At 41.8% G+C, this 25,937-nt stretch overlaps 16 protein-coding genes and 1 non-coding gene across 17 annotated transcripts; 9 read left to right on the top strand and 8 right to left on the bottom strand.

Annotated features, from left to right (window-relative positions):
• Positions 1-101: 101 nt before the first annotated feature.
• CDC20 (ubiquitin-protein transferase activating protein CDC20) lies at positions 102-1,895 on the top strand (the record flags this gene model as incomplete). The annotated part of the gene is made up of 1 exon (XM_003678668.1): positions 102-1,895. One exon carries the CDS (start codon positions 102-104, stop codon positions 1,893-1,895), a length of 1,794 nt encoding a protein of 597 aa, XP_003678716.1.
• A 1,097-nt stretch (positions 1,896-2,992) lies between these two features.
• Positions 2,993-3,961, top strand: SNF4 (AMP-activated serine/threonine-protein kinase regulatory subunit SNF4; the record flags this gene model as incomplete). Its single annotated transcript, XM_003678667.1, has 1 exon — positions 2,993-3,961. One exon carries the CDS (start codon positions 2,993-2,995, stop codon positions 3,959-3,961), a length of 969 nt encoding a protein of 322 aa, XP_003678715.1.
• A 258-nt stretch (positions 3,962-4,219) lies between these two features.
• Positions 4,220-6,367, top strand: TDEL0A01710 (uncharacterized protein; the record flags this gene model as incomplete). Its single annotated transcript, XM_003678666.1, has 1 exon — positions 4,220-6,367. One exon carries the CDS (start codon positions 4,220-4,222, stop codon positions 6,365-6,367), a length of 2,148 nt encoding a protein of 715 aa, XP_003678714.1.
• A 63-nt stretch (positions 6,368-6,430) lies between these two features.
• On the bottom strand, positions 6,431-7,324 carry SWC5 (Swc5p; the record flags this gene model as incomplete). Its single annotated transcript, XM_003678665.1, has 1 exon — positions 6,431-7,324. One exon carries the CDS (start codon positions 7,322-7,324, stop codon positions 6,431-6,433), a length of 894 nt encoding a protein of 297 aa, XP_003678713.1.
• A 190-nt stretch (positions 7,325-7,514) lies between these two features.
• PBP2 (telomere maintenance protein PBP2) lies at positions 7,515-8,807 on the top strand (the record flags this gene model as incomplete). The annotated part of the gene is made up of 1 exon (XM_003678664.1): positions 7,515-8,807. The coding sequence occupies one exon, from the start codon at positions 7,515-7,517 to the stop codon at positions 8,805-8,807; it is 1,293 nt and encodes a 430-aa protein (XP_003678712.1).
• Positions 8,808-9,089: 282 nt separating this feature from the next.
• SLD3 (Sld3p) lies at positions 9,090-11,039 on the top strand (the record flags this gene model as incomplete). Its single annotated transcript, XM_003678663.1, has 1 exon — positions 9,090-11,039. The coding sequence occupies one exon, from the start codon at positions 9,090-9,092 to the stop codon at positions 11,037-11,039; it is 1,950 nt and encodes a 649-aa protein (XP_003678711.1).
• Positions 11,040-11,177: 138 nt separating this feature from the next.
• On the bottom strand, positions 11,178-12,698 carry TAF6 (TATA-binding protein-associated factor TAF6; the record flags this gene model as incomplete). Its single annotated transcript, XM_003678662.1, has 1 exon — positions 11,178-12,698. The coding sequence occupies one exon, from the start codon at positions 12,696-12,698 to the stop codon at positions 11,178-11,180; it is 1,521 nt and encodes a 506-aa protein (XP_003678710.1).
• Positions 12,699-12,895: 197 nt separating this feature from the next.
• DAD3 (Dad3p) lies at positions 12,896-13,150 on the top strand (the record flags this gene model as incomplete). The annotated part of the gene is made up of 1 exon (XM_003678661.1): positions 12,896-13,150. The coding sequence occupies one exon, from the start codon at positions 12,896-12,898 to the stop codon at positions 13,148-13,150; it is 255 nt and encodes an 84-aa protein (XP_003678709.1).
• Positions 13,151-13,202: 52 nt separating this feature from the next.
• On the bottom strand, positions 13,203-14,345 carry ARC40 (Arc40p; the record flags this gene model as incomplete). The annotated part of the gene is made up of 1 exon (XM_003678660.1): positions 13,203-14,345. One exon carries the CDS (start codon positions 14,343-14,345, stop codon positions 13,203-13,205), a length of 1,143 nt encoding a protein of 380 aa, XP_003678708.1.
• Positions 14,346-14,593: 248 nt separating this feature from the next.
• NSA1 (ribosome biosynthesis protein NSA1) lies at positions 14,594-15,928 on the top strand (the record flags this gene model as incomplete). Its single annotated transcript, XM_003678659.1, has 1 exon — positions 14,594-15,928. One exon carries the CDS (start codon positions 14,594-14,596, stop codon positions 15,926-15,928), a length of 1,335 nt encoding a protein of 444 aa, XP_003678707.1.
• A 72-nt stretch (positions 15,929-16,000) lies between these two features.
• On the bottom strand, positions 16,001-17,806 carry CUE3 (Cue3p; the record flags this gene model as incomplete). The annotated part of the gene is made up of 1 exon (XM_003678658.1): positions 16,001-17,806. The coding sequence occupies one exon, from the start codon at positions 17,804-17,806 to the stop codon at positions 16,001-16,003; it is 1,806 nt and encodes a 601-aa protein (XP_003678706.1).
• A 425-nt stretch (positions 17,807-18,231) lies between these two features.
• On the top strand, positions 18,232-18,305 carry TDEL0Atrna10V. Its single transcript has one exon. It is a non-coding gene; the product is annotated as a tRNA-Val (tRNA).
• A 172-nt stretch (positions 18,306-18,477) lies between these two features.
• UBP3 (mRNA-binding ubiquitin-specific protease UBP3) lies at positions 18,478-20,865 on the bottom strand (the record flags this gene model as incomplete). Its single annotated transcript, XM_003678657.1, has 1 exon — positions 18,478-20,865. The coding sequence occupies one exon, from the start codon at positions 20,863-20,865 to the stop codon at positions 18,478-18,480; it is 2,388 nt and encodes a 795-aa protein (XP_003678705.1).
• A 216-nt stretch (positions 20,866-21,081) lies between these two features.
• On the bottom strand, positions 21,082-21,837 carry SHU2 (Shu2p; the record flags this gene model as incomplete). The annotated part of the gene is made up of 1 exon (XM_003678656.1): positions 21,082-21,837. One exon carries the CDS (start codon positions 21,835-21,837, stop codon positions 21,082-21,084), a length of 756 nt encoding a protein of 251 aa, XP_003678704.1.
• A 7-nt stretch (positions 21,838-21,844) lies between these two features.
• TDEL0A01600 (2-aminoadipate transaminase) lies at positions 21,845-23,272 on the bottom strand (the record flags this gene model as incomplete). The annotated part of the gene is made up of 1 exon (XM_003678655.1): positions 21,845-23,272. The coding sequence occupies one exon, from the start codon at positions 23,270-23,272 to the stop codon at positions 21,845-21,847; it is 1,428 nt and encodes a 475-aa protein (XP_003678703.1).
• A 170-nt stretch (positions 23,273-23,442) lies between these two features.
• PET122 (Pet122p) lies at positions 23,443-24,336 on the bottom strand (the record flags this gene model as incomplete). Its single annotated transcript, XM_003678654.1, has 1 exon — positions 23,443-24,336. One exon carries the CDS (start codon positions 24,334-24,336, stop codon positions 23,443-23,445), a length of 894 nt encoding a protein of 297 aa, XP_003678702.1.
• Positions 24,337-24,554: 218 nt separating this feature from the next.
• Positions 24,555-25,788, top strand: OXA1 (membrane insertase OXA1; the record flags this gene model as incomplete). The annotated part of the gene is made up of 2 exons (XM_003678653.1): positions 24,555-24,593; positions 24,667-25,788. The coding sequence occupies 2 exons, from the start codon at positions 24,555-24,557 to the stop codon at positions 25,786-25,788; spliced, it is 1,161 nt and encodes a 386-aa protein (XP_003678701.1).
• Positions 25,789-25,937: the final 149 nt, after the last annotated feature.

Genomic DNA, 25,937 nt, shown 5'->3' with positions numbered 1-25,937 from the left:
CAGATTAGTGAGTGCTAGTGGTAGTCCTTCTCAAGTTCCTGTTGGAAGTCTGTCGTTCACTAATTTAAGGACTACTTTGTTGTTGTACTGAGTTCCAAAGTATGGTTGATGTTACCGAAAAATCAACGTTGGCCAATAATGCTAATAGGTCAGTTTTATCTTTGACATCACCAGCAAAACTAAACATTATGTCGTCAGATTGGTCCAGAAGCCAAGGTAAGATTACAAAAAAACCATTAAGGCGTACAAATTCACTCAACTCCAGAGCCATTAATAACAGTAGTGGTAACTCGATTTATTCTCGTCCTCCCATATCTCTACCGCCACCTCCATTAATTAGACGAAATTCTTCATTCTTTGCCGACGATGGTGATAAGAACGATTCAACGAGGGGAGGTAGAACCCATTCTTCAGGATCAGCAGGTGGCGCTGCGCAGCCTTCTTCGATTCAAGAGACGGAGGTAATCACTTCAGATAGATTCATTCCAACATTACAAAGTAATCAACAAAATAAAGTTGACCCTATGGTACTGGGAGAAGAGTTTCCACCTCCTAATGCTTCTCCCACTGCACATTTGAGAGCACAAACGAAGATGGTTTTCAAACAAACGGTTGCAAAAGCTTGTGGTCTAGACATGGGTCAGAGAATTTTGCAGTATATGCCACAACCTCCAGTAGCATCTTTCAAACGACAAAGTTATAGCATGAACAAGAGATGCCATTATAATTATCAGCAAGAGTCTCAACCAGAGTTGGTAAAATTAAGGAAAATTAATAGTAATCCAGAGAGAATACTGGATGCACCCGGTTTCCAGGATGATTTTTATCTTAATCTTTTGAACTGGTCATCTAAAAATGTATTGGCGATTGCATTGGAGACTGCGCTTTACCTGTGGAACGGTGCTACCGGTGACGTTACCATGTTGGTAGACTACGAAACTACCAAGATTACGAGTTTGATATGGTCTGACGACGATTGCCATCTTTCCATCGGTAAAGAAGATGGGAATAACGAAATATGGGATGTTGAGACTATGTCACTCGTTAGAACCATGAGATCAGGTCTTGGAGTGCGAATTGGGACACAATCGTGGCTTGAGACTCTAATAGCTACTGGTAGCCGTAGTGGAGAGATTCAAATAAACGACGTACGAATCAAGCAGCATATAGTATCGACATGGGATAAACATTGTGGTGAGGTTTGTGGATTAAGTTATAAGAGCGATGGATTACAATTGGCATCTGGTGGCAACGATAATACAGTCATGATTTGGGACACAAGAGTCTCAATGCCCCAATGGATAAAAAGAAGTCATACTGCTGCAGTAAAGGCACTCAGTTGGTGTCCATACATGCCAAACCTGTTAGCTTCCGGTGGTGGACAAACCGATAAGCATATTCATTTTTGGAACACTGTCACTGGCGCAAACGTTGGTTCCATTAGTACTGGGTCGCAGGTCAGTTCATTGCATTGGGGTCAAAGCTATACTAGTTCCTCCGGTAGTATGAATCGTGAAATAGTAGCTACCGGCGGTAGCCCATCGAATGCCATCTCAGTCTTCAACTACGACACCAAATACAAGGTGGCCGAAATAATGCAAGCACACGAATCAAGAATATGTTGCTCACAATTATCACCAGATGGTACTACACTTGCCACTGTTGGTGGAGACGAAAACTTAAAATTTTATAAGGTGTTTGAACCTAGAAGACGAAACAGAAGGAAAACCAAGTCAGTTGTCGGTGATGTGATGAGCCTATTCAGTCATGGAACTTCAAATGACGATTATGATCATCTAAAGAGCAGTCAGGAGACTATCGATGATTGTAACGCCGACGACGAATCACCAGTAAGGTCATCCAAACGAAAGACTAGTGAATTCTTGATCAGGTAACAATGGACTCTATTTTTGCATATATAATAAATACTGAAATTTATTATAACAACATCATTTCAAATTAATTTCAATTCCAAATTGCATAGATGAACTCATCTACAACAGATTGGGTGAAAAGGATGCGAATGAGACAAAGGACCACTTTCGAGCGACCAAAAAAGGTAAAACAACCGGAACGGTTGTTTGACCAATGTGCAAGGGTCACGAAGCAGCCAACCGTTATGATCCACTCACCAATGCCCATGAGAAGCAGAAACAAAAGTTCAACAGAGCTCTAAGGATAAAGAACCCACAGAACAAAGTTCCTTGGAAGCTAAAGTCTTTAATATCAGACAGCTACCAAACTCAATCTCCGACGTTTATAGCTCACCAAATATGGCGAGCAAAGCAGAACTAAACTCAAATGATATACCGATATCAAGGCGGCAGTTGGGGGATAAGCAAGCTTATCCTATTACAACACATTTGTGTGAACCAACCCCCAATCCGAGAAACCAGAGTATAGCACAATCATTGAGCCCCAACTAAGCTCTCCATACCTCGCTGCCATAAACAGAAAAAGTGCTCAAATAGCTGAAATTGATAAAAAAGGCTTTAACCGTGGATCCAACAGCCCTAAAATCCTGCTGCGCAATTGCCCACACTTCCCACAGACAGTAGAACTTCCCCAAGGGAAAGCCGGCGATTTTCTCACAAAAGTCTCTCACCCACCCACCTTCTCCATCTCCAGTGACTGGACATGGAGAGATAATTTCATTGCCAAAAAATAAACGTTGTAACAAAAATAAAGGTAATGAGCCTCTTTGAGGTCATTTCAGTTGTTACACTGAAAAGAACAGATACTACACTTGATCTAAGCCAAAAGGCAAAGAGATTCTTACCCTTTTAAAAAAAAGTAGGAGAAGAAGAGAAGTTTTCTTCTAAGACGGCTGAAAAAATCTTCCGCTTATATACTTTTTGACCCATTTGTTACCCGGGTTTTAGACAAGGGGAGTCTAATTTCCAATAGACTACAAGCACCATACAAGAGAGAATAAAGCGTAGAAGATCAGGTCAATTGATCGCTTGTGAGTGGCTATATTGGTTTAGATAGGATGAGTGCAACGCCCAACGAAAGGGAGAAGGTAATTATTGAACAAAAGTTGGCTGTGGAGTCCATTAGATCCTTTTTGAAGTCAAAAACGTCGTACGATGTTCTGCCAGTTTCTTACCGGTTAATTGTGTTAGATACTTCATTGCTGGTCAAGAAATCTTTGAATGTGCTTTTGCAGAATAATATTGTTTCTGCTCCTTTGTGGGATGCCAAGACTTCGAGGTTCGCTGGACTTTTGACTTCGAGTGACTTTATCAATGTTATTCAATACTACTTTTCTAATCCAGATAAGTTTGAATTAGTGGATAAATTGCAATTGGATGGATTGAAGGATATAGAGAGGGCTATTGGTGTGGAACCATTGGATACAGCTTCGATTCATCCCTCTAGACCTCTGTATGAGGCCTGTATACGTATGATGGATGCAACTAGTCGAAGGATTCCTTTGATTGATCAGGATGAGGAAACTCATAGGGAAATCGTTGTGAGCGTGCTTACGCAGTATAGGATCCTGACATTTGTGGCGTTGAATTGTAGAGAAACCCATTTCCTGAAGAGACCAATTGGTGAGTTGAATATAATTACTAAGAAGAACGTTGCCAGCTGTCAGATGACTACGCCTGTGATCGATGTGATTCAGCTTTTGAGTCAGGGAAATGTTGCTTCGATACCGATTGTGGATAACGAAGGGTACCTGGTGAACGTTTACGAAGCGGTTGATGTCCTGGGGCTGATCAAGGGTGGCATATATAACGATCTTTCGCTTTCTGTTGGAGAGGCTCTCATGAGAAGAAGTGATGACTTCGAAGGGGTGTACACTTGTACCGAGAGGGATAAGCTATCCACCATCATGGACAATATCAGAAAATCCAGAGTGCACAGATTCTTTGTTACGGACGACGCTGGTAAAGTCGTAGGTGTGCTTACTTTAAGCGACATCCTAAGGTACATCCTACTCGGCGAAAATTGAATGCCCGTTTTGACGACCACTAATGTATATTTGAGATAAACTAAGTACTATAGCTGCTTTCAGACTCGAATGATCTTCATACTCTTCGCCGTGCTTGATGGCTCATGGAAGCGATGAGCTAGACAGTTGAAAAATTGATCGCATTATACTTACTAATCAGATCAATGAAAATTAGAGAATATAGAAAGCGAACATTTGCCTGCCATTTAACTTCATTTTGAACGTCCCATATCGGTCCACTACTAGAATTCAGGCCCAATGTCAGAGATTCAATCTTTAGACGATACGGACGAGCAAGAGTTTCCACCTCCAGTTGCATGGAATGACAAACCAGCTATCAAACAGATAACAGTACGGGCTACTTTTGTGGGTCTGATTATTGGTTCACTCGTGTTGATTTCAAATTTTCAATTTGGTTTGCAAACGGGATGGGTATCAATGATGTCGATGCCGTCAGCTTTATTGGCATGCGCATTCTTCAAAAAGATTTGGCCAGCGATACGCCCCAATGATGGTCCGTTTACTGATGTTGAGACGGTTTACGTCCAAAGTATGGCTGTAGCCGTTGGGACAGGTCCCTTAGCATACGGATTCGTTGGTGTCATTCCTGCCATCGAAAAGTTCCTCACCAAAGAGGAGAGCGGGTTTACTAGAGAGCAAGGACAACTGTTCAGCTTCAATCAACTACTGGCTTGGTCATGCGCATTAGCGTTTTTCGGTGTCTTCTTTGCAGTTCCTCTGAGAAAGCAAGTCGTTGTGAGAGAAAAGTTACCTTTCCCTAGTGGAAGTGCTACCGCTGTGCTGATAGCTGTGCTCAATGACTCCGAAATTTTACAAGAAGTCTCACGTCGTGAGATACTAGAAATGAGAACCCGCAGACTAGATGAATGCTCTGAAGTCTTGATGCCTGATAGTGTACCCTCTTCAGAAGGCTATTCATCTTTCGACCCTGAGCATACTCTTCCTGAGTCAAACACCTACAATGAAAACATAAACGTACTATCTTTGACTTTTTTTGCCTCGTCAATCTATACCATCGGTTGCTATTTTCTACCTATACTTAGGTCGATTCCACTTTTTGGAACATACCTTTCGAAAACTTACCTATGGAATTTTCAACCTTCCCCAGCGTACATTGGTCAGGGTATTATAATGGGTCTCTCCACAGTTTCTTACATGCTTTTCGGCTGCGTCTTGGGGTGGGCCATCCTGGCACCAATGGCCCGTCACGCTGGTTGGGTCCCATCCGATGCAGGCGTCGATGATTGGGAAAGAGGTGTACACGGCTGGATTCTTTGGTGCTCATTGTCCATCATGGTCGTTGATAGCGTGGTAGGGTTCATAGTTGTTACTGTTAAATCCATAGTAAAATTTTGGCTCATAGATGACAAGGCTGGTTTGTTGGCTGATGTATGGGAAGATTCATTCGAGTCCATGTTGTTGGAAGAAGAAAGAATGATTAACAGCAGGCGAAATACGGAAACCAGTAAATCCCACAACACTGTGAAGTTGGTTTACAATGACCAAGATCATGAAGTAGCCCCTGAACATCTTGTTCAATACACCACCGTTATTAGCGGACTAATATTTTCCTCCATCATGTGTGTCATACTGATCATCTACTTGTTCGGGATTGATGTTATCCCAATATACGCAATGATCTCTGCACTTATTATTGCACTCTTTCTTTCTATCCTTGGTATTAGGGCTTTAGGTGAGACTGATTTGAATCCTGTCAGCGGTATAGGTAAATTATCGCAGCTGATATTCGCTGTGATTGCTCCTCGTAATCAACCCGGTTCTGTGCTGCTAAACCTTGTGGCCGGTGGAGTTGCCGAGGCTGGCGCTCAGCAGGCTGGAGATTTGATGCAGGACCTGAAAACTGGTCACTTGCTGGGGGCATCACCAAGAGCGCAATTCGTTGCCCAACTCCTGGGTGCATCATGGTCCGTGATTATGTCCAGCATCATGTATATGTGTTACAACAAGGTTTACCACATACCAGACAAACAATTTAGAATCCCAACGGCTATCGTCTGGATCGATTGTGCTAGACTTGTCACTGGGAAGGGACTACCTGAGAAGGCTTTTGAGTGCGCCATCATACTGGGATTCGTGTTCGGAGTCCTTTCTCTAATCAAAAACTGCTACCGTGATAGCGATTACAAATGGCTGCGTTACATACCGTCTGGTGTGGCCGTTGGAGTTGGTATTTACAACACCCCCAGCTTCACTATCGCCAGGTTCATTGGGGGTCTGGCGTCCTCCATATGGTTGCACAAGCACAGAGGCGATTTGGGCGCCAAAACCAAGATGATTGTTTTCAGTTCCGGTTTAATCTTGGGTGAAGGTGTTTGTAGCATTTTCGATATGCTTTTCACAAACCTCAATGTTCCTCATTTCTGAGAAAAGCTTTAGTTTTATAGATTATAAAAGCTTTTAATAAACTTTATGCACTAATTGCCACGGCTACTGCTGTTGCTCCTGCAATTGCATCGCGAGCTGTTTCTGTCTCAGCTCCCTATACCTACTATCCTTTACCATTTCAACACGATTCAAGAAATCCTGCTTGGCCAAGTACCCATCCTTATTATACAAAGTTAACTCATCATTGAGTCCTTCCTTATCCACATAAGTAGCCCAATCCATGCTTGACTTCTCAAGTGTTGTCAGTTTGGGCTTCAAGGATCCTGCAATTATTTGTTCCAGATATGGCGACCTTTTCAAAGGTCTTCGCAGTCGTTTACGTTCTTCTTCAGTTCTTATCGGGACTTCCTTTTCAGCGATGGGCTTTCGCAGATATTCTGATCTTGTATCCGATTTATTTTGGAATTTATGGCTTCTAAGGTACTCTTGTGCTTCCGAACTTGAAATTGGAACTAACCTCTCCTCATGTTTAGTCTCTCCTGCAAACTTGTAATGTCTTTTGATCAGTATACGTTCCTCCTGGTAGCTCTCTGCTCTCACTCCATCATCATCGGCAAGCACAGACCCACAAAATGCCCGATCTTTAAGTCTCTTATTTGTCGTCTCTTTTAACTCATTCCAAATGTCCTTCACTGAGTCTGAAATGGACCCAGCCTGTAATCCCTCGTACTTTCGTTTTGATTTGAGCTCATCCTCCAGCAGCCTTGCCCTTCTCGTTCTAACTAATCCACCGCTTTCGCTCTCGATTCTAGAATAGTCAATATTGCGACCGTCTTTATGCTTACTACTCTCTGTTGGTTTACTTTCATCCTCTTCATCCTCGTCCTCACTTTGTTTACCTTGTTCGGGATTGAAGTCCTCATCTTCTTCTTCGTTATACTGTTCCTCATCAAATACATCCTCCTCCTCTCGAAGCTTAATAGTATTATCAGCCATAGCTCCAGATCAGGTAGTGACGACTTGGGGACCGGACCTGGGATATCTAGTAAGATCGATAGTTGTAGCTTTTAAAGATCGTATTCTTATATAAGAGGCGTGCGAAAAGGAGCGCTATACACAACAACAGTGAAAGGAAGCCAAAGAGAATACAGGTCAATTGTTTAGTTTCGAGTATTGGACTGACACTATGGCTAGTACGGATGGGAATGGAACTATGTCGCCCAATCTTTTAAAACGCAAGAAGGAGGACTGTGCGGAAGAACAGCTTGAAGCAGAGATCAAGAGAGTCGCTTTGGATGATGACACAGAGCTACCTGCTGTCGGAAATGAAGACCAGAGAATGAATGGAGATCATTCGAGCCCGCAGGATGGCGAGGAAGAACATCTAGGCTCTCATGAGAGTATAGATGGTATGGACAATAGTAGCCGGCACGTCCATCTTAGGATGCTATGTCTGGTGAAACAGGCTTCGATGATAGTGGGACATAAGGGTGAGAATATCTCAAAGATTAAAGCAGTTACTTCTACCAGGATTAACGTGTCAGATAATGTTAGAGGAGTACCCGAAAGAGTAGTTTATGTCAGAGGTTCCTGTGAAAATGTTGCAAAGGCCTTTGGTATGATCGTCAGATCGATCAATGATAGACATGGAGAAGAAGGATATGATGGAAATAGCATTATGAGCACTATAAATTTATTGATTTCGCACCATCTTATGGGATGCATCATTGGTAAGCATGGATCCCGTTTACGCGAGATAGAAGAATTGAGTGCTGCAAGACTGTCGGCGTCCCCACAACAACTGATAATGTCCAATGACCGCATATTGAGTATCACAGGTGTCGCTGATGCTATCCATATTGCCACATTCTACATAGGGCAAACGATTATGAAATGCAAGGAAGCATTCAAGTCGAAAAAAGCTATATTCTACCAACCAAGCCCAGTGTACTCTGTGCTGGTAAATGGAGCTTCACACGGTGGTTACTCTCATCAAAAACATCATCAATACCATCCAAATGATAAATATACGAACAGTCGCGCCGGTAAAAGGGTTGTCAGACCAGCTATGATGGCAACTACTCCCACCGCTCAGCCACTTCCTCAAGAAAATAACGGTTCACAAGTCACTTATACAGCCGCTGCTGCAGCCAACGCAACTTCTTTCACACCAAGCTTCACAATTCCAAATGTTCGTATCATCGACGAGCCCGCACCACCGGCTCAGACAATGGCCATAATCGAACAGGAAGTATACATTGATGAAAATTATGTCGGAAACATTATTGGGAAAGAGGGCAAGCACATCAACTCTATCAAGGAAGCTACTGGTTGTTCAATTTACATAGCCGATCCGGTCGAGGGTTCGCTAGAGCGTAGATTGACGGTGAAGGGCACTTCAATGGGTTCTCAAGCTGCGATAATGCTTATAAGCAATAAGATCGAGATTGACAGGGCCAACAAGGAGAGAAATAGGTGAAAAGGGCAAGGAAGAGAATGATCTCTGTATGCAAGGGAGGAAAAAGTCAGAAACGAGGAAGAAACCACTCCAAAAGTTGCATATTTCAAGCAAGCAGATTGTGTATAGATAAGCAAATGTAGTATTATAGTACCAGATTTGTGTTAAGTGCCTTATTCTTCGAGGCTTGTTTTAGTAGATCATCGCTGGTATATCGGATAATTATAATTTCGCTCGCTAAGCATCTTGAGAGCCAAGAATAAGGTAGTCCTATAGAAGCCAAAGAAATCAACAGATGGATCTATGGATAGCTGGGAATTAGTTGCTTCAGTAAGACAACTGCCAGAGACTTTTGATGTTGATTTGAGTCACCCGAAACTTCTTCCATCTTCTCAGCTGCCATTGAAGATACAAGATCACATAGACAATTCAGAGTCTTCAGTCAAACATGTTGTCAAGGACCAAACAGAGATGGTTTTACTTTTGGAAAGGTACGGCAAAAGTTACTGCATATGTTGGCCAGTCGTTGGATGTTGTTTGACTGACTTTTCACTGCAAGATGTTCATCATCAAGTGACTGGCAAACCAGCAGAGTTGGATAAAGACTGGAATAAATTACAGTTTAAAGAGTTGCTAAATCAATGGAGAGAAACGCATGCTGATCGATTGTCGGATGCACCTATCAGGCTGAATATGAGGCTTCCAGAATCCCTCTCATCTCAAGCTCGAAATACTCAAATTGATATGACACCAGAGAGTTATCTCGAGACAAAGTACTTTGAATCACTATTCTTCATCCATTTACCATTAGCTTATTTTGTGAAATCCAATTTAGAGAGATTCAAAAGCATGTGCAGAGGCACATCTGCTAAAGATCCTAAGAAGGCTTACAAAAAATGTCTATTCAGTAAGCTGCTTGCCAACAAGGAGTTTGACCAACGCCATGAGAATAATAAACTTCTAAAGGCCCCAATAGAGAACGACATCGCTACCGAAAGGCGTGGGATAGCCTTTAGTAAATATCTCATTGCAGATGAAGATACATTGCTTCAAGACTTTGCGACAATCCTAAGAATTCGAGAAATTAAGCTGCAAATCATTCTCTTACTGGAAAACATATACATCGATGGGCTTGATTCGAATTTCAAAGATTTCGAAACAAAATACAGGTCTAGGCTGAAGGCAAGATCACTTAATGTAACAAGGCTAGTTTCTAGACGGACCAAAAAGAACAGATCGAAAAGACTAGGCGATAATGATGATGAGCCAAAATTTGATTGCTGTGAACAGCTGGATCTTTACCTCGACAAACTCTGTATCCTGGATGTTCTACTGGCTAGCGAGCCATTCAAAGTCAATAATAACGCCAATGTAATCCACGAGCATAAACAAAGCATCTTAAACCGAAGCAAAGAAGCATCATCCTTGGGATTCGCAAATTTGGTTCTAGTACCGTACTTCACTAGGAAAGCTCCAAATGCCATTAGCTTCATTGTCCATAAGCTCAGAGGTCCAAGGCTAAAAACTAAAAAACCTACCAGGAGGAAGAACACAGTAAGTGAGCATATCGATAACTTTGTTGAGAACTACACCTCCGTTGTCAATTTGGGATCAAGAAATTCATCAATAGTGAGCCCTACTCCATCATCACCAGATGGTAGCAACACTCCAGCGTCCCTTCACCATATGATAAGTCCTACGCCGGAGTGCATAAACTCTAGAACTTACTCAAATTTGGACAGCTTTTTCGAAGGGGGACCACCGACCAAAAGAGTTCCTTCATTCATCTCCCGCACTTCCTCTGATTTAACCATGAATCATTTGGAGAAAAGACAGCTTTCAGTCACAGAATTTACATCACAGAAAAGTGTCTCAGCGGGTAGATCTCATTCTGCGTCAGCTAAAAGAGCTTCTTCTAGCTTCACATCTCCACAACAATCATTCTGTAGGGTTGGTAAGCGTAAAATACCAGGAAAACTCTCCAGATCAATGTCAAATGTTGTCACTGACCAGGAATCGGATTCAGTTCAAGTCATGAGTACACCTCTCAAGAGGATTGAAAAGGTCTCATCCACCCGGGTTACACTTCAGAACATCGTTGAAAGTCCTGTGAATACTCTAGACGCCTCAAACACACAAGCTAAGGAGGTCGAAACCAGTCCTGATCCAACTCAGAATCTCTTACGTGAGGTTGTAGCTCCAACAAAACCAACTTCAAGGAAAATCGTCAGAAGGCGACTTTTCGCACCATGATTTCATCATGGTAAAGAAGCACTAATATCCAAGTTCCATTAATATTTGACCCTGAAGGGTAATTACTATAATCCTACATTATAACTGCATAACAAATTTATTAATTAATCAATTCATATACCTTCACGTAAGATGACTTTATTCACCGAAAAAAATTGCATCTATCAATTCTCCGGCGTCATCACGTTCCAGAATCCTACTGGCGATGGTAAGGCCAACCCTACTAGCTAGCCTTTCTTTGTCATTTTCCGTAATGTCTCTTCCTTTCCCTTCATACATGTCAAGCAGGTCTCCCTTCAGTATTGACAGGGCACTAATAACCGTGTCAACCAGAAGCTCCTCTTCTTGCGGAGAAAACTTGACACATTTATTTTCGCGAATGGTATCCAAAGTCATGTTCTGCTCATTAAAGACTAACCTGGCCCAATTATTCAAGTTCCCTAGGAAAAATCTGATGAACTCAGATTCAAACATTGACACACCGCGCAGGCAACCATAATAAGTCCCAAAAACACGATTTGTATCGAGGAATGTCTTCAGCAATGTCCTTGTGACACGAGGTTTCAAGGATTTGTAGACTTGTGGGAACTTCTTCAGAACGTAGTCGAGTAGAGAAGCTGCAAAATCACGAAGTGCATTAGTCCTCTCCAAAAAGGCACTAACATCTTCAGGTGAATCGCTTGAAGGGCTTCCTCCAAGTTTCTTGGCAAGTAGCAGTGTGAGAATTGAAGGCATCAAAGAATGAATGTATGGATCGAGAAAGATAGACTCGTTACTGAGCAGTGAGTAGATCATCTCGAGAATAGTAGTCAGCAACTCTAAATCTGACAAATTGTGTGTAATCTGTTCTGCGATGAATTGTATGAAATATGGTACCAACTGATGTAATCCACTGTCTGTCTTTAGAGAAGTTAGAGCAGCTGCCTTCATGTGCTGACCGTTTTCGTCATTCCCGTTCTTTGATGTGAGAGCAGAGATGACTTTATTGAAGTAAACTTGCAGCTCCTTTGACAGTACGTGCTTGACTAACGGCTTCACTTCTATGTTTTGGCCTGGCTTCACGGTAGACAAGTGTTGTGCATGCTTCTCTTCGCTGAGTGATATGGCAGCAGCAGATGACGTTTGTAAACTGTTATCATTCAAAGCCGTCACAATAGCTCCTCTCACAATCGGTGGCTGTGAAATTCTTATATCATTTAGGTTAGGATTTTGTATTATTGCCGGTTGTACACCTTCCACTGCTAACCAATGTGTACTGAAAGTTGGTAAACGAGGCACTTGTGGTAAAGGTTCATTTATTAATTTATCGAAATCGACCTCTTCATCATCTAGGTAGTAAACGGTTTGACCTCCAGCTGCATTTACTCTGCTAAATGTCACATCCTTGTCGATTGCCGAACCATCATGGTAACCATATAAGGGTTCTACATTCAATACTCTTAAAGCCTTCGATATATCATCAGTTGTAAGGGCATCTCTTTTCGAATGTCTCTTGAATTTGACTGCTTGTTCAATTATCTCTAGAATTCGGTATTCAACATCCATCGCCAATGCCTTTAACACATCATCACTAATGCTATCAATACCTAACGATTCGGTCACATCTTTGACTGTATCCTGGGGAGACCATATTGTATACGACTGCTGTTGGTTTGACATTGTGCTTGCCCCTCTCTATGGCCCAATTGCCAGAGTCTATAGTCTTGATACTCTTAATCGGAATGTCGATAAGGTGAAATTTTTCGCCTTTATTATTATCATAATATTAAGTTTGATAAATATCACGTAGTAGTGAGGACATGGTCAAGAGACCTCAAGAGCTATTCATTGAGCTCATTTAACCTACCTTCCTTACAATGCAAGAAGAATTGAGCATTTTGCAACAAAATGTGTTAGAGCGATACCGCAAATTGGCTGAAGTGTTGCATTCATTAGACGATACCTTCAAACAATTCAATGACACTGACAAAGAACACGTTTCATCTGAAGTAGTGTTGCAACAAATGAGAGAGATTGAAGTCAAGATTGGATTAGTGGGAACGCTGTTGAAAGGAAGTGTTTACTCGTTAATTTTACAACGAAGGCAAGAACTGGAACGCGAAGGGAGCTAGCAGGCATTTACATAAAAGATTGTTATATAAGGTTCATTTAATGGATAATTGATTAAACGGAGTAAATGACGATTTTACCATCTAGACCGCATGACGATACCTGTGTTACTTGACCGTTCGATTCGGCAAAAGTCCTTAGTTGAACAATGGCGTTCTCATGTGCACTTTCCTGCTCATGAGCAGTGACTTTACCCTTCAAATCCAACTCTTTAAATTTCCTCAAGGCTGACATACCAAAAGTTGGGTTTTCATCATCCTCATCATTGTCACCAGCAAAGTGAGAAGCGGCTGGAGCACCTTTGTTGACTTGATCCAGACTTTGGGAGAATTTCCAAGCTCCAGTGCCCTCAGTGAACATTACAGGGTGACATGAGTAACCGCCACACAGAATTTCGTGATCATTGATCCATAACAACGAGCGGTATGGTAATCCTTCAGGAGCATCGACTGTTTGCACTTGGCCCTGTGAGTCGGCGACACTTAAACACCCATCGTGAGACACATAGCCCACCTTTTCAATATTGCTTCTCCATTCAACGTCATGAATATAGGATCCCTGGTACCATTCCTTCACAAGACTTCCAAATGGGAACTTATCCCCCCACGGAGACCCTGTCATTATATCTTTCGAGTCCAAGCCCTTGATAAACCCAGAGAAAACTCTCATATAACCGTCAGTTCCTCCGGATGCCAATAGTACACCATTTTCATGCCACGACAGGCAGTTAACAGTAGACTTGATCGGCTTTCTAATATGTTTTGAAACCCACCAGTTGTTCTCCTGCTCATAGTAACAGACTGCAATGATACGAGCACTTGAACCCACAGCAAACTTGTACCCACTAGGTGCCCAACACACCGCAGTAGCAGCTCTATTGATACGCAACAATACCAGTGTGGCTCTATAGGTTCCATCACTCAAGGGTTCCCACACATAGGCATTTCTATCCTGCGAACAAGTCACAATACGTCCATGTACAGAGATATCCACCGCGGTAACGGTTTTATCATGGTCCGCCAACGTAGCGACCAATTTGGGCTGCGAATTGGGTCCCTGCAACCTATAAACAAGGCAATTGGTGTCGCAAGTGATCGCCAACAGCGATTTATCGTTCGAGTAACAATGCGAGTAAATGGGGGCCTTAACCAGCTTAAAAGCAGCTACAACAGACTTATCATGGTGGGAAACAGACATCAGGAGACTCTCGACTAATATCAATCGACTTCAAATCATTGACTGAAATTATTGAAGGTCTTGGTAAATAGGCCCCTTTTCACTATGAAGATTAGTTCGAGATGTCGGGTTACGCCTATTTTGAAAAATTTTATAAGCTCATCGCAGCTCATCGCAGTGAGATTTCACTTTAAATACGGCTGTAACGGCGTCGATTGTAGTATCGAAGCACTGTGGTAAACGGGAATCGATTCTAAAGGTTATATTTCATGCGGTTGCTTGCAAGTTGCGTCGATAGTGGCTCTTTGAAAGAGATATTGTGCAATGTTGGGACCGATACTTCGAAAAAAGCAGAGATCCAGCCATTGAGCATTAGGACTTCGTTGAGCGAGGGTTTGAAAGCTTCCATAGATACTTTATGTTTATGTGATCGTTATAGGATTCTTTTGGGTAGGAACAATGGTACTCTGGAGATGGTAAAGATCGTAGACGTGCCGCATACAGAGGAGGAAGGTACACAATTGCCTACATTCCAGGTTTCCGAATTTGAAGTGTTGGACTCAATCTCAGGAATGCTAGATGACTCGAAACTGGCTCCGTTGTACGAGGGATCAAAGAAAAGAGTGAAGCTAACGGACGGTTTCGTCACGATTAGTCAATTACCTGGTCTAAAAGACTCATATCTTGTAGCTACGAGGTCAGGATTGATTAGTGTTGTGAAATGGGATGCCAAGGAGTCCAAATTGACCAAAATTGAAACTTTTGAAGTGAAAGCACCACTAGAATTTGCGCAATTGTATGATCTGGGTCAGGACAACAGTAGTGGAGACTTTGTACTCGCCTATGGTGGAGAAGAGAATTCAGTAAAGCTCGTGCAGCTGAAACGAGACTATTCATCCTTGGTTCAGGTCTGGGAAGCTAAAAATGTGAAAAACGATAAATTAGACCTCAGAGTACCAATATGGCCAGTTGCACTAAGATTTCTACGGCCACTCGAATCTACAGATGTGGAAAAGTCAAAACTTAACTACCAATTTGTCGTAATTACCCGTTGGTCTCATTTGGGACTATACAGAACTCAGCACGGTAGGAAGCCGCTTCAGTATAAAGAATTGTTGCCAAATAGAGAACCTCTTACGCAGTTGCAACTTGTTGGGAAGGATGTTTCTGAGCTTGGAAACATTTTTGCCACGGATTTCAAGGATTTTGAAATTGTAACGGCAGATACAAAGCATAACGTATACAAATTTGATATCAAAGGGAAGCTGCAATTGAAGTTTGGTAAAACCGATATAACAGGTGCATCCTCCTTCCTAGCCGTGCATGACCAGAAATACTTGTTACAAGGTGGTCTTGACAGATACGCAAGGATTTTTGATCTTCAATCGGGAACCAGACTGGCAAAAGTTTATACCGGCAGTAAGGTCAATTATCTGTTAATGCTCGATGACGACCAAGTTGGCATTGATAAACCAAAGGTTACAAAAGATAAAAAAAGGAAACCTGAGCCAGAAGATGAAGAAGAACAAGAAGCACAAAACGATGAACTTTGGCACCATCTGGATAAGTCAAAACAGAACTCTGTCAAGAAGGCAAGAAAATGAGATGAAATTTTTCCTTAACTAGGCCTCAGATGAATTGTATTATTAGCATTCATATAAATATTAGTCATAATTTTATACCCCAGCTTTTGATAGCTTCTTGTCGTGTCCCGCTTTCCTATTGTGATTAGCACGAGAACTCTTTTTCTTCTCATTCCTAGCTTGTTGTCTTTTCTTATCAGCCGGCTTCTGGCTGTTGGTGTTAGTTGGCCTGCTAGGTTTCTGTTCTCTCTTGGCCTGGCTGTTGTCGTCATTTTGCTGCTCTTTCTTCACATAAGCCCTCTTACCAGTTTTAACGTTCCCTCTGAACATGTACTTCTCTTCCAAGATCCTAGCACGTTGTGGCGATCTTTCTAACATTCGAGCCCACCCTTCAATTTGCTCATCAGACCATGTTGTGTCCTTCTTCATATCCTTCCTCACCTTGCTACCTCTCTTTGACCTTTCAAACAGGGTCTTATCCTGCTTCAACAAATCCCACAAGTATCTTTCGATGTTATCATAGTTGGATAGTGTTGAGCTAGTAGCGGCTATGGATGAAGATTCGCCACTATCCTCCAATGATATTTTACCCACGGAATGCGACACTTCTGCTTCATCGTAAGTGTCGTCACGTTCGTCCTCGTCGGCCTGATACATCAGTTGCATTGCCCATGTCAAAGTTTTGTTTCTTAGCTCATCAGGTACCTGCTTTCTGACAACTTTGTTTGAATCATTCTCAAAGGCTGCAGCTGTATGACCACTTAACTCCAATTCTTCAGCACCATCACTTTCTTCGTCTGTTGACGGTCTTCCTTCAGTGGAAATTTCCCTCGCTATTGCATCAATTAAGGTTGGATCTTCAAAAACAGCGTTTGTAGCCAATTCAGCATTGCCTTCAAACTTCTGCAAAAGATGTGTCAATTGGTCTTTGGATAAGGAAGGGAGGAGTTCCCCCATGGCTACTAACGATTCCTCTGTAATGTAAGAAGATTCATCGTTCGTTTCTTCGTCCTGCAATGCGAGATGAAAGTGAGGAAGTAGGCCAGATAAACCTGGTGACATGCTTTGAAACTTTTCATCGATAAGGAAACAGCCAAGTAATGGATATAGACTCAATGTGTCCACACTACTTATACCCAATTCTTTGCTTACTTCGACGATATCCTCTGCCGAGGCAGATAGAAGAGTCACCGTTTCCAGTTCTCTTGCAATTGAGCTGAATTTCCCTTGACCTTTGGCCCACCAAACTTCCAAAGTCTCCAACCATGCTGCATTGAGAAACCGCTTACCAAACTTACTAGCCTTTAATGGCTTTTCACTAAGTAGATTCTCAAATGATTTCAAATCAATCCTATTGAACATGCCCGATTCCACCAGTTGTTTAAGGTACTGCTGGACTTGCGGTATTCTATTCCGTTGTACTTTCTGTGTATTAATTGATGGTCTGACAGATCCATCCAAAAGTGATCTAACCTGTGTATCATTATCATCAACATAAACTTTTACTAAATCCCATAGTGATTCTCCATAGATTTGTAAATGCAGTAGGCCACATTTTTTTATCAGAGTCAGAATTAGTTCCTTCAATATGCTGAGTTGCTCGGCTACGTCGTGATTCATACCAAGACTTAGTAATCTCGACCTTTCTCCAGCCATTTCGTGCAGATAGCTCCTGATAAATATGCAAAGGTTATTGTAGGTCAGGTCATCAATCTTTTCCACATTGTTCTCAAATAGAAGATACTCCATATAAGTAACATAAGTCTCTATGCAGTGTAACCAAACGACGGGATCCTTCTCGATCAGCGCTGCTCGCAATTTGAAGGGAGGAAACTTCACGATGGGTAAAGAGATTTGAGCATAATCGCCGTTTATCTCAAGTACCTTTCTCTTGTACATCGGAGGTTGTATATTGCTCTTTCCTTCCAAGATAGTTGTATTAGTTTATCACTTGGAGAGATGAAAAGTTTCCATTGCTAAATGCTATTTACATATTAACACACAAAGACGCTATAGGAAGACACTTATGACAATTTTGACGCTGGGAAGATAAAGCTGGCGAAGAGTGATCAAGTACATATATACAAAATTCAGACACCCATCTACTGCCATCATGTCCTGAAAACTAAGTGTATCATCGTTTTAAACTGCAAGCACAGCATGCTGCAAGTGATTTGATCAACAGACCATGCAATCAACTGAATGGGCTGGCTTGTGATCTAGTAAATCGCGAGATCTTTACGACTGATTCTGCAAATGCCTATTGTCAGACTAATAGCATTCGTAGGTCCTTTCTGCAGATCTAATATACATCAAATTAAAGTGGTTTCGTGGTCTAGTTGGTTATGGCATCTGCTTAACACGCAGAACGTCCCCAGTTCGATCCTGGGCGAAATCATTGTTTTTTATTTTTTGTTCGTATATCCGATCTGCTAACTATTAATCAGTTGATTGTGAGCTTACCAGCCGTGTTAAAGTTACGTCAACACTTATTAAGTTACTAGATGCTCCATGTGGCATCAACGTCACACCAATGATTTTTGATACGTTTTCGTTAAAATTACATGCGATTACTTCTTTTGGTACATCAATATATATGCCGTTCTTGAGTCAACACCATCTTCGCCTCCCTTCAACACACTGTCTTTCTGTACCTCTGTAATGTTGATATCGTCTATCCTATACCATTTGTCTGTCTCCTTGTGGTAAACATCAGCTGTATAATGGCCGCCATCGGAACTCAAACCGTGGTGATATATTACACCTGACAAACTGTATTGTCTGTCCTCATCTCTGAGCGCGTTTGTGCTTGATATGGATTCTATTGGTATCATAAGTTCATGTTCGTAATTGATCTTTTTGCGAATTTTCTCAATGCGGCCGTTATATGCGTTGTAGTTGATCATGCTGTTATCTTTGTCCGTGTTGTTGATAAATTGAAATCTCTTGAGCTGAATCAACAACACTTGAGGTAATTTATCGATGAAAGTTTGTTTCTTAGCTTCCACATCGTTGCCCGAAGATGACTTAAACGGTAGAAGTTCATATTCACTGAATTTCTTGAAGGCCGTTTCCAGGTCATTGACAGATCTCTCGGAGATATCCAGCTGGATGGTTTGGAAAGGATCGAGGGTGATTGATTGTGATTCTTTGTTGTTAGGGATATCTAAGACCGAACGGAACTGCCCACCAAATAGGCAGGACATTGGTGATGGCTCCACTTCCACTGTTCTTTTAGCAGCTGTCTTGTTCTTCTTGCCCTTTTTGCTAGTCCCACTTACTTCATGCCAGCCGTTACCATCTTCGTTGTCGTCGTCATTGATACTTCCATACTTGATGATCAATTCTTTCAACGAAGCTGACGGATTTTTATAAATTCGGCATTCTTGTATCTTTGTAGATTTCTGATGAAGAATTATTTTCAATTCTTCGTCATTGATACTTTGTAGCAAGTTGGAAATCTCGTTGTCGGTTAGACAATCGATGAAAGAGATAAATTCCTCATGTAATTGGTCAAGCAAGTGGGTTAAAAACTCTTCTGCATCTTCTTGATGTCCCCATTTTAAATCCTTGAATTTTGGAATCTTCGATAGAGCACTGTAAAAATCGTCTGGCTTGATTGCATCAGCGATAGATGCAACACTGTTTACTGTTTGCTGCTGTTTACTCTTTAGTTGAGGTTTTCTCTCGCTTTCAAGTCTCTCCTTATCGAATTGCTTGTAGAAGTTGACACATGCATCTAGCAGGGTACATTCAGGGGTGCCAGCTCTTGCGTTCAGGTTTCTGGTACCAACAACATTCAGGATATTAATAAAGGGTTTACAGTAGAGTAGAACTTGCATGACAGAGCTCATAAAACATATGTTAGCTCTGTTTATGATCCCTCTTGGAGCGACTTCTCTAATGGACAAAGATTTCTCTAAAACTGGGTTCTTCAAAGTATAATCGATGAAGTCAGGATCGTAACACATTCTCAAGGCGACAGATCCCAATGGTTCAATACCTTTAGTTGATGGAGGGATGTATTTCTTGTCCTTTTTTTGAGGAGGCTGTGCGGAGCTGGTATGATTCACATTTGATAATGATCCTGATCTAGCAGATCCACTAACGGATGATTTACCCTTTGCGATGCCTCCAGATGCGATGGCTGACCAGGATTTTGGAGTAGTCTTCAATGTTGCTGACGGAGTCTCAGAGTCTGTGAATGGTGGCGCTGGAGTTGTATTGGAAGGAGTAGAAGCTCCTGTTAACAAAGGTGTCACCTCTGGCGTAGGAGAAGAAGATTTAGACACTGCGGGGCTCTTCAATGGTTCTTTCTTAGGTTCATCTTTGATGCTTTCTTCTTTTATCTCTTCATTTTGCTGATACAAGCCTGGAAAACTCTTCACTCTGAGTTCATGTCTCTTTCCACTAGCCACCACGTATTCATCCTCTGTGGTGTTGAAAAAAGGGGAAAGTAGCAAATCGGTTGTCGAAGTCGCTGTATCACTTAACTTGGATACATCAAACTTGTACTGGTCAGTACGAGAAGACAAATTTACCAGGTTACTTGCTGGAGATCCACCTACTGGCGAAGAGATGGATGAGCTGGGGTGAAATGTTGCACTCCCCTGATGATGATGATAATTATGTGTCTTTGTTGAGGAGATCCCACCATTACTCCGACTACCATTCCCATTATTATTCCATTTCTTCTTCGTGTTCACACCAGAACCTTGCGGCATACCTCCACTACCGCTACCTTTGTACATCATTTGACCTTGATTCATCATACTAAAAGGGTAACCAGGAGTCTGACCAGCATACATATAAGGTACCTGAGGGTACGCATAAATTGGAACGGGAGGCTGGTACGTTGGGAAATGCATACTACCCTGAGAGGGCATTGGAGGCGATGAAGTCGTCGGGTACATTGAGTACGATTCTTCCCCACTATCATGTGAATTGACACCTGACATTGCGCAAAGTTCAAATTTCAAGCAGTATCACGGTCAAGACGAAAATATTGAATCTGGATTCCACGGCTACGGTGACCGTCCTTACGTCGATTTAAACACTCATTAAGCCTTTAAATTCAGATCTATTTGACCTGAAAAGTCTGAAAATTTTTCAAAAAAACTTCACCAAAAAACGTGATTATCACGTGGCACAAATTGAACCATAATAAGCTTTCTTCAGGCTACAATATTGATGTGTAACTTTAACCACTCGTCCATGCTGGTGACTCTTATCATGGGTACTTGCTGCTTTTCAGTGGCAAAATAGTGTAAAACTCGTTTGGAAGTTCTTAGAAGAAGTGAATAAGCGATCAGATGTGCGCAGCAGACTTTATCGTGTAGAAAATATCGCTGTTTAGAGAGACTATGTGCGTCCAATTGAGCGAATCTATCGTCGGAGAATTCGTGAAGGTCGGTCACCTCATTTGACAGGTGGTCGATGTAACTTTCATCAGCGATTTTATCGGTCTCGCTGGCAAATAGGTCCGAATACTCATCGCAGGAGCAGAACCAATTCTGTAAATCGACGTAGATTGGAGGATTACCACCATGGTCAGTTTTGACTATTAATCTATGCAATGTATCCGATTCACTGTCATATACAATACTCACCAGAGTATCAGTTTCTTGTGACTTGTTCGTAGGGTTCTTATCAGCTACCGGAGGTGTAATGGGACCAACACTGTTTGAGCTTGTAGGACTATCAACATCTGTACTGACAGATGTAGTGATTCGACTGTCTAGATGGCAATTGTCGGGATCTAGGACGTAGATGAACATATCACAGGATTCGATCAATGAAACTGCTCTAATGAAGAGTTCTCTGGGGAATAAGTAGTAAAGAAAAGAAGCTATCGTATCGTCCATTTGACCATCCTTATCAATTAATTGTGAAAATAGTTTGGTGTAGTTGATGGACTGGTTGAACCGCATCTGACGACTAGTAAAATCCGAATTGTTTGATTAAAGCGTCAAGCTCTAACGCGCTTATGAAAACATTAGAGATGAGGCGTCTATAAAAACTAAAAACAAGATCACGTTCTTTTGCATAGGCTGAGCATATCTTGCCCATACTCTTGATGCCTTCTTCGATCTCATTGCATTCGAGGAAACTCAGTGAGAGACGCATTGAAGATTTGCCCCAACCTCTTGTATCACCTTTGACTTCGAAGTGGTCGCCATTAGCAACTGTTACTTGAAATTCCTGCTGTAGCCTTTTACCGATTTCGTGGGCATCGTAACCTTGTGGTAATGTTAGCCAACTGAAATATCCTCCTTCAGGCTTTTCGAATTTGGTGTTCTTTGGCATATAACCCTTTACCGCAGCGTACATGGTCTCAGCTCTTTCGGCATAAGTGCTTCTCAATTGGTTCAATAGTGTAGCTGTTGAACCGTTCTTAAGCATGGTTCCAACGATCATTGAGTTTAACTGCGAGGGAGTCCCACCAGAAGTGTTGGCTCCACCATGGGATAACTGGCCTGCCAATTTATCCGTAACAGTTTCGTGATATCCGAATCTCAAACCTGGTGCAATTAATTTAGAAAATGTAGCATTTGATATAGTGTTACCATAGCTCTCAGGGTCGTTATTTGTTTCCCTGTCCAAGTGAACAAATCGCTTTTTAGGTTGTGGTAAATTGTCAAACGGTGGGGAGAAATCCAACATGTCGTAAACATCATCAGCTATGATCAACATATCATATTTCCTGGCAATTTCAATCAACTTAAGCTTTGTCTCGGTTGAATACGTGGTACCTGTGGGATTGGAGTATGTCGGAATGCAATAAATCACGTACTTGTAGATCTTCTTTGGGACAGCTTTCGCAGGATCAGTGATAGCTTGTAATTTCTCTTGGTCTTCTTCTTCAGTAAACTTATCCTCGAATTCTTGTAGTTTACGCTCTAGCAAAGCCAAATCTATTGAGCCCTGACCATCTTCGTCAATGGCAGTAATTTTGGAGCCAAAGCCAGCATCGATAAAACAGTCATTAATCAAGAAATACGTTGGACTTACAATGAATGCTTGTCTGGTATATCCCGTATGAGCCAATGTAGCCTGTAGCAAAATGCTTAACACTCCATAAGATGCACCAGAACTTAAATTAAGGAATTCTGGTCTTGATCTTGCTTTATCATCTCGAGCAAATCTAAATGTCTCATCATTGTTGAATCGTGTAATTGCTTCACGAACCCACAAGGCACCTTCATCAGAACCGTAGGTCAATGGATGTCTGTTCAATGTGTCAGCATCGTAATCTCTGTCACCTGTTACCAAAAGCTGTGCTGCCGCTTCAGCTACCACTTTATTGGGCAGTAGTCTGAATGAAGGGTGTCCTTTGAAGAAATTGATTGCCGCAGGCGCATCCATACTCATCTTGATAGTTTTCCTCCAGATCGTCGACAATTGTGCAGATAGGAGTTGAATCTAAGAGAGCGAAATGATTAATCTTGGTTCGCCATCTAAAAAACCAGAAATTCAGTGATGTATCTTCAAATTTCGTAACGTCATTAATATATATTGCTGAATGTATTTACAGTTTAATGCTGAGCTGGACTGGAGTTTGTTAGCTGATCAAATGAATACTCAGTATCTTTGATCCCATTAGTGAAAGCCCTCAATGCCACTGACGACAACGGGTTCAATCCTTTCTCTTCAACCATTTGCCCTAGCTTGCTCAATCGATAGCCATCACCTTTGCACAATCGGAAAAGGATAGTTAAAGTGTCATCATACTTCAATGATCTGTGAGTATCGTAAAACTTTTCAAATAAACTAATCTTTGACTCTATACTTTGCTGAGGTTGCGACAGTATTATGTTCAGAAGAAGCGGAGCAGTAGATCTATTCTTGATATCAAGTTTGTTCTGATCAAAGAGCAATTTCATGAGCATTTCGTTGTCTTCCAGCTGGACACTTTTAGTCAAGTATGGAAAGTCGCGCACTCTGAATTCCATAGCTGAAGACAAGTGGTGATCCATATCTTCCAAAAGTACCTTCCATTTTTCTCTGAATCTAGTCTTTAGCATTGTACCCTTGGCAAAACTTTCAACTTTTATACGCAGCAGCTCGTATTCAATCCGTTGTTCTTCATCTATTGGCATAGTACCACTAAAGAACTTAACATAGTGATGATATATTTGCGGAGGAAGAAAGTGCTTGCCTTCGTTGAGTGCCAGGTTACCAATTTCACAAAGTAGTGATGGATGGACCGTCATCATCTTCAGCCGAAGCACGTATTTGTCCCATATATGTGTCACCGAAGCAATATGACCCCATTGGCAGCTCCTAGAAAGATACAATTGCAGGAACGCGTAATCCATCTCATTTGCGCTGGTGCTGCGTACTACTCTCAATACATCGTCAAACTTCCTGTTCATACAATCCAGATAGAGGGTATTCCTCGTAGCTTCACTCAGAAATCTTCTCGGCATAAGAATGCCATTCATAAAGGCAAAGATAGTAACTGTCGTATCACCGATTGGCCATTAATCGATCACCATTTAAGGTTAAGTGGTTAACTTGATTAGTCTTTTTATTCCAATAAAATTGAAAAATTTTGAATTGAAAAATTAATGAAGCTTTAGCTATTATATAAAATGTAATCTCACAGGCAATAAAGGTCGATCTGGAAAGTGGGTACGTTTGCAAGATGTTGAAAACGTCCATTTTGAGATCAACGGCAAGAATTGTATGTTTACTTCAGTGAGTGCCTTATCTAGTTCACTTCTTTGGCATTTACTAACAAGATAATGAAACAATAGTCCTGGAAAAGAGCTCAGGGACCAGTCCTGGGAATATCGGGATTGAGCGCCTCGAGGTTTATTGCAGCTCGTTACAATTCATCGAATGCTGGTAAACCTTCAATCGATGAGATTCAGACTCAATTGCCCTCTATGGATGATCTGAATTCTGCTGTGACTGGCATTGCCGAGCAGGCACCTCAGGTCATTGGTGAAGCATCGAATCATATTGGGTATTTGCAAAGTATTGGCCTGGCCCAAAGCTGGTGGTGGCCTCCAGATCTAATCCAACATTTACTAGAAGCAGTACACGTTTACGCAGGATTACCATGGTGGGGCACTATATGTGCCGTTACAGTAGGAGTTCGTCTGTTGATGTTCCCACTTTATGTCAAATCTTCTGATACCATTGCTCGTAACTCACGTATAAAGCCTGAATTGGACGCTATCAATTCTCAGTTAATGTCAAGTTCAGAGCTATCAGAAGGACAGAAATATGCTTTGAAGAGAAAGAAGTTGCTGAATGATAACGGTATCAAAAACAGATGGCTTGCTGCACCTATGCTACAAGTTCCGGTCGCACTGGGTTTCTTCAGTGGTATCAGAGCTATGGCTAATCATCCCGTAGATGGGTTTGTCAATCAAGGTATTGCTTGGTTCACCGACTTGTCACAGGCCGATCCATACCTTGGTTTACAATTCATCACTGCAGCTGTGTTAATTTCGTTCACAAGATTAGGTGGTGAGACGGGTGCACAACAGTTTTCTCCCGCAATGAAGAGATTTTTCACCATATTGCCATTAGTATCGATCCCAGCGACAATGAGTCTATCGGCAGGTGTGGTTTTATACTTCGCCATCAACGGTACATTTTCGGTTCTTCAAACTTTGACGCTAAGAAATAAGTGGGTCAGGAGGAAGCTAAACATTGCTGATGTCGTACATCACCCACAGGCAACAAATGGTCCGCCAAAGGGTATGCTAGAGACCTTTAGGGAAAATATGGCAAAGGCCAGGGAGCAAGCTGCAAGACGGCAGGCCATGCAAGACAAGGAAGAAGCTCTGCAGGCTCAGTCAAAAGAGCTCAAGAAGAATTCCAAAATCAAGATCCTTCATAAATCTGATTTGACTAGGAAAGAATAGAATGAATGGTAAATATTCCTTGTACATAGCGCAAATGTAAACAACTAAGACCTGTAATTTTGTACTCAGGTCAGTAAAGAACAGCTATTCGTTAACGGAAGATCCTTATGTGATTAACCGATATGGGATTTAAACATACTAGTTAGTTG

This window comes from Torulaspora delbrueckii, chromosome 1, assembly GCF_000243375.1.
Source record: "Torulaspora delbrueckii CBS 1146 chromosome 1, complete genome".
NCBI lineage: Eukaryota > Fungi > Ascomycota > Saccharomycetes > Saccharomycetales > Saccharomycetaceae > Torulaspora > Torulaspora delbrueckii.
Note: the sequence above shows the minus strand (reverse complement) of the source record. Positions and strands in the feature narration are given on the sequence as shown.